General features: G+C 43.8%; 1 protein-coding gene across 1 annotated transcript; it reads right to left on the reverse strand.

Annotated features, from left to right (window-relative positions):
- Window positions 1-1,669: 1,669 nt before the first annotated feature.
- Galk (N-acetylgalactosamine kinase) lies at window positions 1,670-17,359 on the reverse strand. Its single transcript, XM_050184148.3, has 7 exons — window positions 17,046-17,359; window positions 15,891-16,403; window positions 12,912-13,024; window positions 12,660-12,817; window positions 11,171-11,395; window positions 9,379-9,620; window positions 1,670-2,563 (listed from the first exon to the last, which is right to left on the reverse strand). The coding sequence occupies exons 1-7, from the start codon at window positions 17,057-17,059 to the stop codon at window positions 2,401-2,403; spliced, it is 1,428 nt and encodes a 475-aa protein (XP_050040105.1). The 5' UTR covers window positions 17,060-17,359; the 3' UTR covers window positions 1,670-2,400.
- Between the last annotated feature and the right edge of the window lie 44 nt (window positions 17,360-17,403).

Consider the following 17,403-nt stretch of genomic DNA (forward strand, 5'->3'; position numbering starts at 1 on the left):
ACTTTCTTGCAAATGAAACTTATCTTTCGTAAAACATTACCCAACATTCATAATATAGAACAAGTCCAAATTTGTAAACGTTACAAAAATCCTTGAAGAGCTGGAAGGTATGTAATTGCAAAGTCGATTCGATGAACCGCGACTTGTTTTAACACATTCACTAGAATGTTGGTTGTGGTAGTCATTGCCCAGTGCAGAGCTGTCCTGCCAACTTGAATTTGTTGTAGAGTTTGCGAATTCGGGATTATTTATAAGATTTTACAAATGTTTGGTCAATTTTTACAAAAACTTGCCCGTGTTTGCAAAATTATTTCATTGCTCGGTCTTTGACCATACCCTTGAGTCTTGTTTGCGATAGGACACAAGAGATGTAGCTGCTTGGAGCAAATTAATTAATTTAGACAAGTTTCTTACGTAGGCGAAATTGGCAACTGCAAGAGCACTGGAAAAGTCACTATGACCTAAAAATAGTGCGTTGCTTGCCAGATTGTGCTTTTCCAAGTTTGCTGTTGCTTGTGTGATTTTTCCTAAGGGTAAATCATCATTAATAAATTTGTGTATGTATCCCAAAAAAGGTGCGTTCTGCGGGTAAACTGCAAAAGATGCGTGCTATTTCCTCCCCTCCCCACCCCATAGCCTTGTATTGCAGTAAGGGCGGGTTTTATAGGGATGTTAAAGTTCATAGGTTGGCAGGTATAAATGTGGAAGCGCTATCTTCGCTATAAATCAATGGAGGGGAAAGCTAGTTGCTTCTGATTGGATGTGTCTAGGTGTCATCTCAAAACTTTGAACAAGATTCAACGAAGCATGACACACAAGTGGGAAATGGCGCACGACCCATTCATGAGCCATGACAAACAGGAATCTGGATTTCAACAGCGCTGATGCAGTGCACGTCATTTTCCTTAGAATGCAAATGATGATGCTGAAGATGGTAAACAGTCGTCACGCCATGCTTCAGAAGAGAGTTACTTTAATTATGGGATTTTACGTGCCAAAATCACAATTTTATTATGAGGCACGCCGTAGTGGGGGACTCCGGAAATTTGGACCACCTGGGGTTCTTTAATGTGCACCTAAATCTAAGTACACGGGTGTTTTCGCATTTTGCCCCCATCGAAATGTGGCCGCCGTGGCTGGGACTCGATCCCGCGACCTCGTGCTTAGCAGCCCAACACCATAGCCACTAAGCAACCACGGCGGGTCAGAAAAGAGTTACACTACCAACATTAACAAGTGTGCTTGTGTGATGTACACAGGCGCGTATGAAGCATCTTGGAGAGTTAAGATGGATTTCCGAGGAGTCAACTTACTGGGCCACTTCCCATATTGCCTCAAAGGAGTCTATTGCACTTCCAGATGCAAATGTCTGGAATGTCCACGCCATGGGAGAGAAGTTAACTTGTGGTTTATCTGAATAATTTGTGTAAACTTTTTTTTTTCAGCATTCTGGTATTTTAGCTGCCCTACAGCAGCGAAAGTTTGCCTCATTAAGGATGACTTATGGACTTGCACCATTCATTATCAACTGTCATCTCGGCACAAAATAACAAGGTGGTTTCTAGCGCTGTTCACATTTGTAGATTACCGACCGTCATCTTGGGATAAAATAACAAGGTGGTTTCCATCGATGTTCTACATTGTAGATAGATCACACTGTTGGCACACGTGAAACACAATCAGCTTTATTGGTAGAAAAAGTTTGGTGCTGATAACAAAGTTGTGCTTCGGAATGCATTATGTAAATACTGCCTGCAGTGCAGTTGCTTTTGCTCATAATGCAAAAAAGGGTAAGACGTGCAAACACGGACACAAGAGAAGTGTACAATGGCGTTCGTGTTGTCCACTTCTCTTGTGTCCATGTCAGCACGCCTCACCCTTTTTTGCATCATGAATCCTTACCAACTAGCTCAGCTTTCTGTCGTTCTGTGCTTTTGCTCCATAAGTCTTGCAAAGCACACAATGTGCAATTTAAAAACCTTGGTGCATGTATGTATACTTGTAAAAATTGGCAATTTTCTTGACTGAACTGTGGGTAAATGGAATGGAAGTGCATCAGACTAGCATCTTGTTCATTTGCCACAACAAAAGTAGTAAGAAAAATCAATAACATTGCTATGCAACAGAGCTTGCAGGCTAGAATAAAAGTATGAATATGACTTGTGTAGGCTTGGAAGAGCATCACCATTTTTCTCTCTTCACGAGCCGCTGTATTACGGTGAGAAAGGAAAACGGCAGGTGTTTATTCATTTTGGCTTTTTCTTTTGCTGGTCCCACAACTTTAGACAAATCTTCTGACTGGGGAGAGGTCTTTCCCTTGAGCCAGAAAATCAAGCTGTCAATTTGCCAGAGTATTCAGCACAGACGTGTTCACAACCTTTGGTATTACGGCATGTGTGACTAGGGTACAAAAATGGCAGCACCGCTGCCAGGCTTGGTGACGAACATGGCCGTATCTTTTGCCACGCTGTCACCGAACTTCCCGTAAAACTTGGTGCCAACTTCCTTCAAGAAGGCCTCCAGCTTGTCCGTAGGCACCAGGGAAATGCTACAGCCTCCCCACCTACAACATAGAATAAGAGATGAGAAACTCGAAAATGAAGTCGTGAAGCATTTACTGAATCTGCCAAAGAACTTAGCCTTCCAAAGAATCTGACCATCTGTCAAACAGGAACAGAGAAGCAAGTTTGAACAGAATACAACTAATATTTTAATCTGAACCAAAGCTATGAAAGAGTATGATTACTGGAGAAAATGTGAATAGAGTGTGATTGAAACACGACACGAAGACGTGTTTTCCTATTACTTCCTTTGTTTTGGCTAAGCTGCGGCACCAATATTTTCAGCTTTCTGTCCAGGAATGATTTTTGGTAAACAATCGAGCATGTTAGGATAGCCGGCTCTGACGTAACTTACCTTCCCCAGCTTCTACGTCTAAAAATATTTAAAAAGAAAGAAATAAAAATACATAAAAGGAAGAAAAAAACCATGCGGATCCCACACACTGTGAGAATCGATGTAAGTGACACTTTCTGTGCATTTTGCTTTGATTGACAATAATTGGCAGTGATGTTGACAGCGAATACGAGAGTGGTGAGCTGATTTTAAATGTTATCTTGTGTGCACTACTGCTGCTTGTTCATAACCTCTGAGAAGGTTAGCATTGTCATTGCCTCACATGGCACATTGCATCATCACAGAAGTGTTAAACTTTACTTGAACTATTGCGCTGTATGTGGCCAAAACCACAAGCTGATATTGAAGTATGCCGTAGTGGCAGACCCCGGATTACAGTAAAACCTTGTTAATATGAATTTCACGGGGCCAAAGGAAGTGTCCGGATTAACCGAATGTTGAATTATCGAGCGTATCAAGAAAACAATAAGCAAATGCATACTATGTCAACACGCTTTTATTTACTGAATGAATCAGCAAATCCTGTTTCTATTTTGCACGGAAGCAGTGCGGGAGCTGCTATTCTCATCTCGTGTCTGATTAGTGCTCGCAGCAGCGAAGGCCTCACGACTTCCTTCACAGTGCAGCTGCGGCGTATGTCTTTATCTGAGATGCTTTTCACTACCGCGCGCACATCCCGATTCACCAGTGTCGCCAGGCCACCGCCCATCGCAATGTAGGTGGTGCTCTTGATCCTCGACAGTTTCTCACAGAGTAAAAATGAAACTACTGTCTGCTGCAACTGTTGCGAAGGAAACCGTGGCTGCTATCGACGTGATCATGGATGGCAACTATGCAATGTTAAAGGCATGCGGCCGACGTGTGCACTGAGTCAAAGCGAAACTACTGTTTGCCGCAACTGCCACGGACGAAACTGCGACCACTATCAACGCGCTCATGTATGGCAACAACACAGTCGTGAAGGCATGCAGTCAATGCGTTGTTAAGTGCGACCATAAACGCAAGAAGAAACACTCTAAAGGCACAAATAGGCACAACGTGTTCTGGCATTGCTGTCATTCACATACGATTTCCACTGATGACTATGGGATGCAAACTCCGCTGCTTCGTTTTGGTGGGCTCTAATGCTAGTTGCTCGAATTAACAAGAGTTTCAGTGCATTAAAAAATGCATACGCCTGCCGGGACCAGAGGATGAGTCAGAATTATCCAATTTTCTGAATTAACAAGGGTGGAATTAACAAGGTTTTACTGTAATTTTGACCCCCTAGGGTATTTTAAGGTGTATCTAAATTTAATTACACAAGCGTTTTTATATTTCTGCTGCATTGAAATGCGCCTGCCACAGTCATGATCGAACCAGAACCTCGAGTAATGCAACAGCCGCAGAGCTACCGTGGCGCGCACAGAAGTGTTGAATTGACGTGCGGCCACTTCCATAGTGTCGTCTAGATGCTACGGTGCTTTAATGTGGCTTTGCATCTGCGTGTCCTGGATCACGTGTGCGCTTGACATTTTTTTCACATTGCTTATTTTTCAGAAATAGTGGACACGTACCATAACGGGCCTCGAACTTCAATTCGTACAGTTTGTCCACGACTGCTGTCGTGTGTAGTAGTAGCATTTTCTTTCCTTCTTACATCACCTTTCCCTCCCCCATGTATGCGAGCTGCGAGCGACGAGTGGCAAGGCTGTTATTCACGCGTTTCATGACCGTTGGTTCTACCCATCCTCTGACTCCTCCCTTCCTCTCTACCATTATAATATACCTCCGCACAGGACTGTTGCAAGTTAGTACAAAGGAAAGCGCTGCAGTTTCTGCAATGCTTTTGCAGGGGGTCATGGGTAATTACAGCCATTTAAAGGCTATTGTGGCGATACCCAGGGAACTCTAGAGGGCGCTGTAACAACCATCGCTGGAAAGGTCTAAATGGGTTTCTCGCGTCACCTTTCCTTTCTGCCATGCTCCTCTGATGTACATACATACTCCGAACCACTCCCAATGCAGCGTGCAAGACAGATACAGCAGCAGCAGTGGAAAAGTCGAAGGAAGAGGCAAAGAAAGCTTCGCCCTAAAAAGCAAGCATACCTGTTTTGATACTTCTGAGCCTTTTTTTAGCTCTGGTTTTACTTCATTTATTTTTCAGCCCAAATAGTAAAACCTTGCGATATACTACATCAACAAGGCCACAACAACAACAAAGTCTTTAAAGTGAAGCTTTTTTTGCCTCTTCCTTCGGCTTTCCCACTGCTGCTGCTGTGGGCTGCTGCTGTCGTGCACACCGCTTCGGGGGTGGTTCAGAGCATGTATATAGATGACAGGTGCAAGTAAGAGACCAAAGGCGACGAAGCTCGTTTTCACCCCACTGTGTCGACTGTGCACAATGCCCTCTGGAGCTCCCTGGCCGTCGCCACATTAGCCGCTTGACAGCTCGAAATCGAAATTATGGGGTTTTACGTGCCAAAACCACTTTCTGATTATGAGGCACGCCGTAGTGGAGGACTCCGGAAATTTTGACCGCCTGGGGTTCTTTAACGTGCACCTAAATTTAAGTACACGGGTGCTTTCGCATTTCGCCCCCATCGAAATGCAACCGCCGTGGCCGGGATTCGATCCCGCGACCTCATGCTCAGCAACCCAACACCATAGCCACTGAGCAACCGCGGCGGGTCCGCTTTACAGCTGTAATTATCCATGACTCCCCTCAGAAGCTTTGCAGAAACTACAACACTTCCCTTTCTACTAACGTGCAAGGACACAGGGGATGCAGATAGAACTGTACAGAGGAGAAGAATGAGAGGGAGGAGAAGAGGCAGTTCCCATATAAGAGGACGGGAGGTGACGTGTGACAGCGGTTGCGGGGAAACAGGATAAGCTTAAGTTCAAGGTACGGGACAGTATGTTGCTGCTTTTTCTGAAAAATAAACGCCAGGCAAATATGACAAGAGGACAAATTATGCAGGGCATGCAGAAGCAGAGCCGCATTAATTAAAGTGCACCGCAGGTTCCAGGAGACACTACAGAAGCGGTCAACCGTCAAATCAACACTTCTGCGCCCGCCGCATAGCTTTGCGGCTATGGCATTGCTAGAGGTCATGGATTTGATCCAATCACAGCAGCCGCACGTCGACCGGAGTGAAATAGAAAATGCACTTGCACTTAGATTTTGAGACACGTTAAAGAACACCACGGTGTCGAAATTAATCCGGAGTCCGCCACTATGGCTTGCCTCATAATCCGAGTGTGGTTTTGGCATGTACAGCCCCATAATCCAATCAAGTTCAATACTTCTGCTACAATGCGATGGCCCATGTGAGGCAATGACAATGCTCAACCCTCTCAGAGGTTATAAGATATGGCGCACAACAACGCCTCAAGCAAACACCTCTCTCTCTGTGTGTTCTGTGTGCTACGAAGACAAACAGCAGTGCTGCACCCAAGGTAACGTTTAACATCAACTCACCACTCTCGTGATATTGTAAACGGTGAAGAGATTAAGCTTTAGCTGTCAACATCACCGCTAATTATCGTCAATCAAAGCATCCAGCAAGGAAAGCTTTGCTTACATAGATTCCCACAGTGCATGGGATCTGCATAATTTTTTTTTTCACATAATTTTCCTTACAATGGAATAATGAACATTAACTTTACACTGCTTTATAGTGTACAAGTTGGAGCACTCCACAGAATGCTTTCGTGACAATGTAACATCTTACAGGAGAGAAAGGATGTATAGAAAGGCAGGGACCTTATGCGCGGAGTACCTTTGGGAGCACTGGCTCAGAACATTGCTTACTGATAGCAGACAATTGTTCAGCCTATCCAACACTGTGTACATAAGTTGCTTCTTGGCGCTATAGCTTACAGGGACTAGTGCTACCTCTGCTGGTACTACCGCAACTAGCATGAGCATTCGCAAGAGCACTCACAAGAGCACTTTTCAAGCAGCTCAGAGTGCATCTGTTCAGCCACTTGGATGAACATTCAAGGTGTTGGTTGTCTCAATGTATTATCGTTGACTTTGAAGGCATTTACAGTAGCGCTTATGGTTATAATGCTAGCGATAATTTAATACAGTCCAGCATTTCTACAATGAAACAGCCTGTATAAGGAAGGAATAACTGTGTCCTGGTTCTATTGTGAGCAATGTGGTGTGCATCCTTTGAAGCGAAGTGACCTGTATACTGAATAATTTTGGAGGTGCCAAGTACTTCGTTATGAAGGCATTCGACTGTAGTACTTTAGCAGAAAGCGTTTCTAAAGGAAAATATGCAGTTGAATGTTACAAAGCAATACACAGGTTTTGAGAAGTACTGTGGTGGAGGCCTTCTAATTCATTTCAACCACACGGGGGTTCTTTAATGTGCACCTAATTGAAGTATACACAAGTGTTTTTGCAAGTCATCCCCTTCGAAATGTGTCCACCAAAGTTGGCAGCCAAAATTGCAACTCTGTGTACAGCAGTGAAATGCCATAGCCAGTGCGGTGGGGAGAAAGTGCTTCTAGCCGCTGAAAAGCACTGTTAGGATTCATTCACATTGGCAACTTTCAGAGGTTGTGCAACCAAGTTGGTTGCAAAGCAACTGGTCGCAAATGGCCACTTTGGTTGAAAAGCAACTGTTTTGGGTAAGTCGCTCTCTGCTCAATTTGTCAGTCACATGACTGTAGTTGCAAAGCTGCTGAACCAACCAGTAGTGCAGGAGCAGGACGTCTGCATACGGTGTCGCTTATTTCGTTTAGTGATGGCGGTGTGAGCAGACATGAATGGCACCAATAACGAGATATTTTAGTGGGGTGACTGGCAAGTCATGCTAGCCAGTGTGAATATTGGTTGCCATGAGTCATACCTTGGTCACCAGTCGTGATCAGTCACGTGACCTCTGTCAATTGCCAGTGTGAACGCACCCTTGGAGTGATGAACAGCTACATCAAGAGAGCCAATATTTGTTGCTAGCTGTAGGAGGGGCATGGCAGCATTACACATGCTAATATAGAGGCAAGAAGATACAGGAGATGCGCTGGTATACACAAATACATAGAAGAAATTGAAAGCAAGGAACCAGGATTGTGACAGCAAATCACAAAGCTTAAACTTTTGGTAACCTGCATGTTGTGCCAAAATGTTCGAATTCCTTTGTCAGCAAGAGTGATGATCACTTAACTGATGCAATTATCCCCTTTCCTTAAAATGTGGAAAGCTTCAATGAACTCGCCAAAATGACCGCATCAGAAAAGACAAGAGCTACATCCTCGCACAGTCGCCGACTGAATTTTCGGACTCCAAAAATTCGGACATGCTCGATTATTCAGTCTGCTTCGCGGCACCGCCATGCTCCCCATAGACCATAATGTATAACAACTGCTGAAAGTTCGGACACCTTGCAACCTCTCATCCGATTTTTCGGACGCTCCTTGAGCCAACTCCATCGAGAGCACTATGCACCAACTCTGACCGGTACATGGTTCGACTTGCTGAACGCCATTTTTGTTTTGAACGGAGCCTCCTTGCTGCCCCACGAAGTGGCGCTACTGCAAATCCACGCTCATCATAATCCTTTCTGCCTGGTTCGATAGAGTGGCCACAGCAGTTCCGGTCTCGCTTAGTAAGCCATGTCAAGACAATCCAGCAGCCGATTTGTTTCTTCGTGCACGACGCTGCGAGTAGGCCACGTTTTTCGTTTGTGCGACTGGTGACGGCATGGTGGTGTTCGCTTTGTGTGCTGTGTCGAGGTTGCGGTGATCCAACGTGGCATACGGAAACATCACGTCAAGTGTCTAATGGCGCCGACAGTGCTCGTGCAGACTGCGCTGGGGAATGCCGGCAAGTGGGTGCCGGGAGGCCTAGGATTTGTCGCCTTCCGATGTGCTCCCTACTGACGCCGAAAATGTTCTGCTGAGACCTGCGCAGTGGTTGCATTGTGATCCCGGACACTGTCTCATTTGACAGTTTCACAGGTGCTGACACTGCTGTGCTGACATGCGCAGAACTCGACGACGGTGTTTTGTCAGGTTTCCGCTGCACCGCCGGACGATGACTCCGAGTCGGAAGATGACGCACCATGTGCTACGCTGCCGTCGCATGCCGAGCGTGTACAAGCAGCGACTGTGCTTTCAGCCGCCTATAGTGACCGTACGACCCTCTCCGAGATTCAGGCTTATCTGATTGCACGTAAACAGAACAGCATGCAACGGCGCATTCACGATTTCTTCAAGCCTGCTGCCAAGTCCAAATAAGTGCCTGGAAATAAAGGATTTCTTTTCTTTTTTTTCTTAATCTGCTTTTTCGGACACATGTTTATTCGGACATATCCGTAGTCCCCGTGAGGTCCGAATAAATGGTTGCCGACTGTATGTGCCAATGTGTGGCAAGCTAGGAAGGGTTGTACACTTGTGTACTTGAGCGATGCTGAGTGCCAACATAGCATTAAAAGCTGTAAAAGATCTAGCAAGAAACATGCATACCCTGCACCAGTGAGGCGGGAGCCCAGTGCGCCTGCCTGTAGCGAAATCTCTACCAGAAGGTCAAGGTCCGGGTGGCTGCATTCATAGAGATCGCGGCAGCTTGTGTGACTTTCATTCATCAGTTGTCCGAGCTTGGAGAGCTGCTCTGACTGCGACAAGGACTGATGACTTCCTTCGCATACATCCTTGAACTGCCATACTCGGCTTGCTTCTTCGTACACATGAACAGCTCGCTGGTACAGCTGCAGAAATGCAAAAACCATTGCGCATTTGGTTTTTTCAGTCAGGATATCAATACACAAGGCCAACGTCGCAACAGTGCAAAGAGGTACAGCAGACTCGCAACTCAAACTTGAACTATTTGATGTTGTGGTTGGTCCAAATGACACAATTCTGGTTGGCCCAGTATGCAGTTGGTGCTTTTTGAAGTTAATTTAGTTTTTTAAATATTGCGGCTTTGATATAGCAAATAATACGTGAGAGCAGCTGAAAAAAAACATTAATTTGGAAATTTCATGTTATCACAACCTAACAAACATTGCCTCTTAGATTTCACCACTTCTTCATCAGTTTTGGAAAATTTGCTTGAACAGCTAGAAAGGGGGGACTTGGGAAACTTAAGATAAGTTGAAATGCAGAAGGAAGACAAGGATCACCAGGACAGATAGTGTTAAGTGCATGTGCCTGTCCTGGTTGCCTCTGTCTTCCTCTTAAACTTCAACTCTGTCATTATAGAATACCAACTTAGGAACTTGGGAAGCACGATTTGCTAGAAGCCCATTAGAAGTTCCTGTGCAGAAGAGAATTATCCGAGTCCATAAGTTAATTCTATTGTGATAAAGCTGTGTCAAAAATGCAAGAGCTTTGGTGCGTTCCTACCCTGAATGACCTTCTTCCTCATCACATCCCAGGGCTATCAACAGTGCTCGTGTCAAATTTTTGATTGCCCCACATGTCACACAACCTTATGAGTATGGAGACCCAACTTCAGCAGAGAAAATTTTCTCTTGTGCCATTGTCCACAACTTTCGAGTCTTTTGCTGTTCTTCAAGAATACAAGAATGGTAGAGTGAATGCATGAACTTCCATTGTCGCTTTGGAATAAAATGAAATGTTTTGGAGTTGCAGTTTGCTGTGGCACCTTTCAAGGAGATGAGTAAAACGAGAGCAAGGTGTTCACCTTGTTCTCGTTTTACTCATTGTCTTGCATTTCCATCTCATGTCTCCCCCCCCCCCCCCCCTCCGCTTTCCCTACTTTTCAAGGAGGTAGTACATATTTTATAAATAGGAATTAGCATGAAAGTTCAAACAATATCTTCAGTTAACTTATGAGCAACCTTCAAGCAATCACCCTCAAACACATGAAGAGAATTTAGCTGGTTTACTTTTTAAAAATGGATAAATTTATTGAAAAATTGCATCTTATTTAATTTTTATATTCTCACTTATTATCTTGTTTTGTGCAGCTGTAGAATTACAATTTTCCTACCTTTCCTGATTATTGGCCTTTGTTTTATACGTTAATGTATTGTGTTGTCATGTCGTTGTATATTGGTGTAGAACCTGTAACAGTCAGCTGTAAATGCTTGTCAGGCATAAAGGTTGCTCATTCCTGCGGGGCCAGAAATTTCAAATGACCTCTGAAACGTCTTTACAGTGTATCGCCCTACTTTTGTTTTGCCAACTGTATGCTGCCATCATTTTTTGGGGGCAGCCATCTTATCAAGCTACTCGGTGCAGCGGCGTTCTGTGGCTGCGTCTGAAAGAAAAATAAAGAATTAAATGTGCTTGCCTTAAACTCTTGCAGGTGCTTTGTGTTCTTTCCAAGGAAGCACTTCTCAAACTGACCGTCATCCATGCCAAAGAGTGTACAAAGTTCATCCCTTGTGTAGACAGCTGGATGCAAAATGTTCTTGGCCAAGGTTCCCATTTCGTGCAAGGGAACCTGTAACAGCGACTGGAGTTCTCCGAGCTTGAGTTGCTTCCTCAGCTCTAGACCCCGAGCTTTAGCAATCACCTGAACACAATAAAAGCAAGAAAATAAACATAAATCAACATAGGATCATGAATTTGCATGGACAACTTATAAAAGCATGTAGAGGCATGACACGATTGGCATTGAGTTCTGCTGCTAGATCTGAAGTGGTGTTTTTGCTCCGCTGGAGAGAAGTCATGCTTGTATGGCTGATGCAACATCTGGCATTTTACTGCTCTATTCTTTGCTTAATGTACTGGCAAAACACCAGATACTGAACCTTATCGATCAGACAGGCATGCATTCTGAACAGTAGAGCAGAAAAGAGTTGCTTGTGGTTAACCAGTGGGATTTGGTGCTAATGAGAGGGAAAAATTGACATCCACTTTGAATTGTAGCACGAAGATACAAAGGAAGCTTATACCGGTTTCTCAGAAAGAAACCCTCGCAGTTGAACAAACATTTTTTTTTAACTGCAAGGCTTTCTTTCTGAAGCAACCCGTATAGTTTTCCTTCGTAGCTTAGGGCTACAATACAGGTGGATGACAATTTTTTCCTTTCATGTACTTCACCATCGGCTTCTGCAGAACTGATTTGCCATATTTTCTGCTAATGCGTACATTAAATTTCCATTGAAACAGTTGTTTAAAACAATACCACGCCAGAAAATTATAAAGCTGAAATGCATTTCACTGCATAAAAACATTAAGTTACACTACGTTTGCATGTGCAGTAACAGAGAACCAGTACAACATATCTTTTGCGACGAAGTGTGCTTCATTTGTTCTACAACATGCTTCAGAATTTTTTGTTCCTTGCAAGCCTCCTTTTTAAAGCCTACAACTGAAATTTGGGCAAGCTTGTAAGGATTCATATTTGACTTAGAGCAAAACAAACACAAGGACACAAGAAAGGAAGACCAGACAAGATGCGCGCTACTGTTAGAAGTAGCGCATGTCCATGTCTGGTTTCCTTTCTTATGTCCTTGTGTTTTTCGTGCTCCAAGTGAAAGATGACTCCTTTAAAACCAGATTTATTTCATGTTAACGGCAGAAAGACTTAAAAATACCTAAATTACTACATGGTGCACACAATAATGTATGCACATTTCCATTAACATTTCTTTTCTTCTTGTTTTTTTTTTTTCAGCTCTCAGTGGGTTAATCTTAATAAACAGGTACGCCTAAAATAGGATTCAGCTTATCATTTCACTGAACTTGCACATTGAGAGGAATGTACACTGTATCAGATAAATCCAGATAATGTGCACAGTCCTACTTTAGTCACAAGAATGGCAGTACAAAACCTGTGCAGCGATGAGGCATTCCACAACACGGATGTTGAAATCCGACGTTGCCGCTTTGTTCATTTCCACAAGGCTGTTAGCAACTACAAATGTTGCTCCTTCGGGTAGCGTTATGCTTGTGGTTCTCAGCGGGTTAAACTCAATGAGCTTGGCAGTTCCTGGGAGAGAGAGGAGCAAAAAAAGTGTTACAGGGATCATTTGCAGCACTGAGCACAGTCAGTGGAGGATTTAACTGAACTTGAGGAAACTGACCTGGTTCAGCAAGGAATGCAATGGCCTGGTCCATTCCTCCTCCCTGGGTGCCAATATACCTTTCAGATGCAGCACACAATGATGCCAGCTTCATCTTTGGTACAGCAACAGCCCTGAATTTTATCATCACATTGTTGAATCAGTTTGAGGAAGCTGGGGTACGTCAACGACAGATTATCAAGTGAACATCACAGAGGCGACGAAGTTTAATGCATCACAATTACATCACCTGCCTGCTTCACTGCACAAGTAGCTCGATCTTTCGTCTACCTTGATCTCATGTGCCAACTACACCCACCTTGTATCTGCAGATTTTCTCATCTCACCACATTACCCGAGTATTTATGGTGCCAACTTTGTTTTGATTTCCTAGGTGTCAAGCCCATTGTACTGGCAACCTATTTCATGTATGGGGCTTCCAGCTCAAGTCCTTTCCTGAGTAATTTTTCGCTACAATATTGTCACATTTACCCTATAATCCATCCTCCTCTAATTATATCTTAACACTGTACTTTCCATCTTCCATTACATTGCTTGTTGTGCTAACCCGTTTCCTTTCGAGCTCTTTCATTTGTTTCCAAGTTTTGGATTCATAGCTATGACGAACAAACAAATGCCATACTTTCTTTTTCAGACATACTGCAAGCTTGGAAGCACTCATACAAATGGCAAGATCATTTCTTATTCTCCAGGAAGGTATTCTGCAAGTGCGCGCTAAGTGGACTGTCCATTACAGCTTGCACTGATTAGATAGAGCTCGAAGTCGATATCGCAGGAGCTAATCATCACCACGAATTCTCAAGCTCTATCCATTCAGCGCATACTCGAAGTTGACTTTGTCTCGCTCAACTTAGACCTATCATGATCCAAACTGGTCAAATTATTTGTATCTGCTCTTACTCATTACTTACAGTTGCTAACTTCATGTTGTGAGGAGGAAGTTAGCGACCATTAATATGTTCAATTTTGTCATAATAAATTTCAAGCATAATATTACATAAAGTTTCAACTATGTATTGCAAATTATGTACAAAATCACAGTACACTAGGCATGCTTATCGATAGTTAGGGTCCTTCGTTTTTGGCTCATCATCATCATCATCCTATTTATTTATGTCCACTGCAGGATGAAGGTCTCTCCATGCGATCTCCAATTACCTCTGTCCTGTGCTAGCTGACTCCAACTTGCGCCTGCACTTCCCTTCCCTTGGCACCCATCTTGTAACTCTAATGGTCCACTGGTTATGTACCCTACGCATTACATAGCCTGCCCAGCTAAATTTTTTTTCTTTTAATGCCAACTAGAATGTCGGCTGTCCCCATTTGCTCTCCGATCCACACTTCCCTCTTCTTGTCTTCTAAAGTTTTTGGGTAAAACTCCATAATTGCTCATTTTTGCACCTCGAATAAGTTTTCTGAACAAAAGGTCAAACGAAATTTCTCACCAAAGTGCATTCCCTAAAGGATGAGTTTAAAGAACAACTCTTAGAATGAAGCACTGACTGTTTGTCACCACGAGGAGGATAGGCCTCGTCAGGCACATACAGCCTTTAGCCTCCCTCCTGACATGGCGATGTATGTTTGGATGCTGTATATAACATTGAAAAAAAAGAAGAGCAATCATGTGCTTACCTACTGGCAAGGCGCCACTGCTCTCTATCCAAACCTAGCAAATGCAGCACTAACGTTGCTCTGCATTGCGAGCGATAGCTATGATCTTGAGAGGACATTTTCCCTACTAAGGTACGTTCACACCCCTGACTTGTCTAGGATGGATGCAAAAATGGTCAAAATGCAAAGGCTATTGTACATCAACAAGGACATGAAATTACAATTTTATCATACCTTTTGCAAAGCATGCCAATGCGCACTATTGGTTGTTCTCCCTACCTTTCATTTATCATTTGCTCTCTCTCTCTTGCTCTCTTCTTTTCCCTTTGTTAAAAAAAACTGTGGAGAACAAATCAAGGAAGGAAACGCCAAGCATGCCTCTATTTATTTTTAATCCAATTAGCATGCTTTGGGAACTTCACCCCCTTTTCAGTATGATGTTCGTGTCACCTCTTTCAAGCCAATTTGGGTCACTGGATATGCTCCACTGAGTATGTGCCCAAATAGACAACCCGAGTCACTGAGTATGTGCCCGAACAGACAACCTGGACCATTGAGTGTGTGTGACTGGGCATGTGAAACTAAATAGGTACGTGTGAACATTCTTGGCCAATCCTCCAGAATGGTTATGTACCACTGGGTAGGTGCCCGAATAGACAAGCAAAACAAAAGGCAAGAAGTGAGGAAGTGGGCAATAGTTAATTGAAGAAGTTAGCTGCAGAGAAGTGAAATAGTCGGCATCAAAAGCAGCCAAGTGTGGAGAAAGAAGTGAAGAGAATGGGACCAATGCATGCATCCAGGGACGAGCGTTGAGCTACATAAAGTGAAGTTACCTACACAGAAGTGACGAATTTGGCAATACGGTGCGTCGCTGCATTGCTTTAATGCTAATTTCCCTAACGTCAGCATTCAGTGTGAAATAGGCTCAGGCACAATTTTTGTTAATGTGTTTTGTTCAAAAAGTACTAATAATGCCTGCCAGTGAAGCTTTGCATAAATAAGCCCGTCACAGGACTTGCAAGCAGTGCTCTTTGCTATTACATGTTCCTGTGAGTGATTTAAATTGCTTAAATAAAATGCTTGCGTCTAAATAAAGGCCATTGCCTGTGCTAATTGTTTGCGAAAGTTAACAGGAGAATCCCAAGCCAACAAAAATCCAGGTTACTCCCCAGTTTTCCTCTTTATATATGACACTTGATTTCAACCCCAAAAATTAAAAAGTATATATATATAAAGCCAGGAAACGAAGAACCGTATCTATAATAGATCACTTTATGCAAAAGAAAATTTTGCATTTGTATGACAGGTACATTCTTACTGCTTCCATGCAACAACAATACAGCAATGAGATAAACACTGATGATTTACTTGTTTGCCTGTAGTGTAGCAAGTGCAGCAGCGCAGACCAATGCACTTGAGCTTGACAAACCTGCCGACGGTGGAATGGTGCCATGAACCATGACGTCCAAGCCAGGCAGAGGGACACCTAGTTCACAAGCTCCTGCATCTTCTACAGCTCCTTTGACTCCACACAAAAAGTAGTGATGCCAGCAGGGTTGAACATCATCTATCTTTAGACCATCCATGGGCGCTGAGTAGCTTGGGTAACGATTGTCAATATTGGTCAACTGCAACATTGTCGTGTTGTTGCGTCCGCAGGCCAGTAAAATGTCCTGTTGGACTGCCATTGGTAGAACAGCATATCCACAGTAGTCGATGTGCTCGCCAATCAGGTTAACCCGTCCAGGCGCCCTGACGTAAAACTCAGGGTCACTGCCAAATGTTGCGTGGTACTTCGAGCGGATCAGCTCGAGACGCTCACGATGGTCTTGGTCACAAACGTCAGCTAATTTCACCCGTGGTGGGCATTGGGCTGCGTGCCTGCATAAGGTTTGTGTCAGGTTTCAGAATTTTTTTTTTTTCTCACGCGAGAATCACAGCTTATCTGTCTGCATAATGGCTGCAGTGGTACTGACGAAGCCAGCAAAGCATATATATGTATATATATAAAAAATACCCGGGATAAGCACATTTAGCAACCAATTTCACACGGGTATTTTGGAAAGCCGAGCCCGATCTGGATAAAATGTTGCGATGGCGATTGGCTCCCTTGCGCAAGCTGTTGCTAGGAAGCCAATTGGGAAATTCGATTGCGATAGGGCTCGATCGCAAAGTGTCTGAGTGAAACCGCGATCACATCAGCTTTGGCAAGATACACATATAACGATAAGCACAACAGTACTCTACGAACTTCAGTCATAGCGCATCGCGCTTTAATGATTTTACAAATCTTCTAATGCGCTGAGCAGTTATTTCTGGGTAATGCATTCATCGCTATTCCTGATAAATAATATACAAGCGTATATAACGGACAACGCCTTTGCTATGGCGTCAGGGGGAACTCGCGGTGATGCCTTAAAGAAAAACCTGGGCTAATACGACAGGAAAAGCATTACGGTTTCATCTGCAGGTATATTAACGCGGTTCCTTGAACTGGACAGAAATAGTCAGCAAAGTACTTACACCGGCTCTCCCATGATATAGGTTTGATACGTGTCGAATCTATCGAATGCGCGTTAGACTTTCCCCGTATTTTGACGGGCACAGAAGCGTTGTCACCACGCCCACGGTCTCTGAACACTTCAGTGAAATCTAATCATGCCAGCTGCTTCCGGCGACGCGCGGATAACGTAACGATCTGGACTTGGTAGTCGGGTGAAATGATTTTATACATTTGCTACATTCGGCTTTGTGACTCTTATGAAAGGTCAGTTAGGTATAAAACACTTCTTTTTAAGCACAGGGGGAATAATAAACGAGTATCGCCACCGGATGCAATCGCACTCAAGTTCGTACCAAGCCGTAGCTATGCCGGAGCGTT

This window comes from Dermacentor andersoni, chromosome 4 (genome assembly GCF_023375885.2).
Source record: "Dermacentor andersoni chromosome 4, qqDerAnde1_hic_scaffold, whole genome shotgun sequence".
NCBI lineage: Eukaryota > Metazoa > Arthropoda > Arachnida > Ixodida > Ixodidae > Dermacentor > Dermacentor andersoni.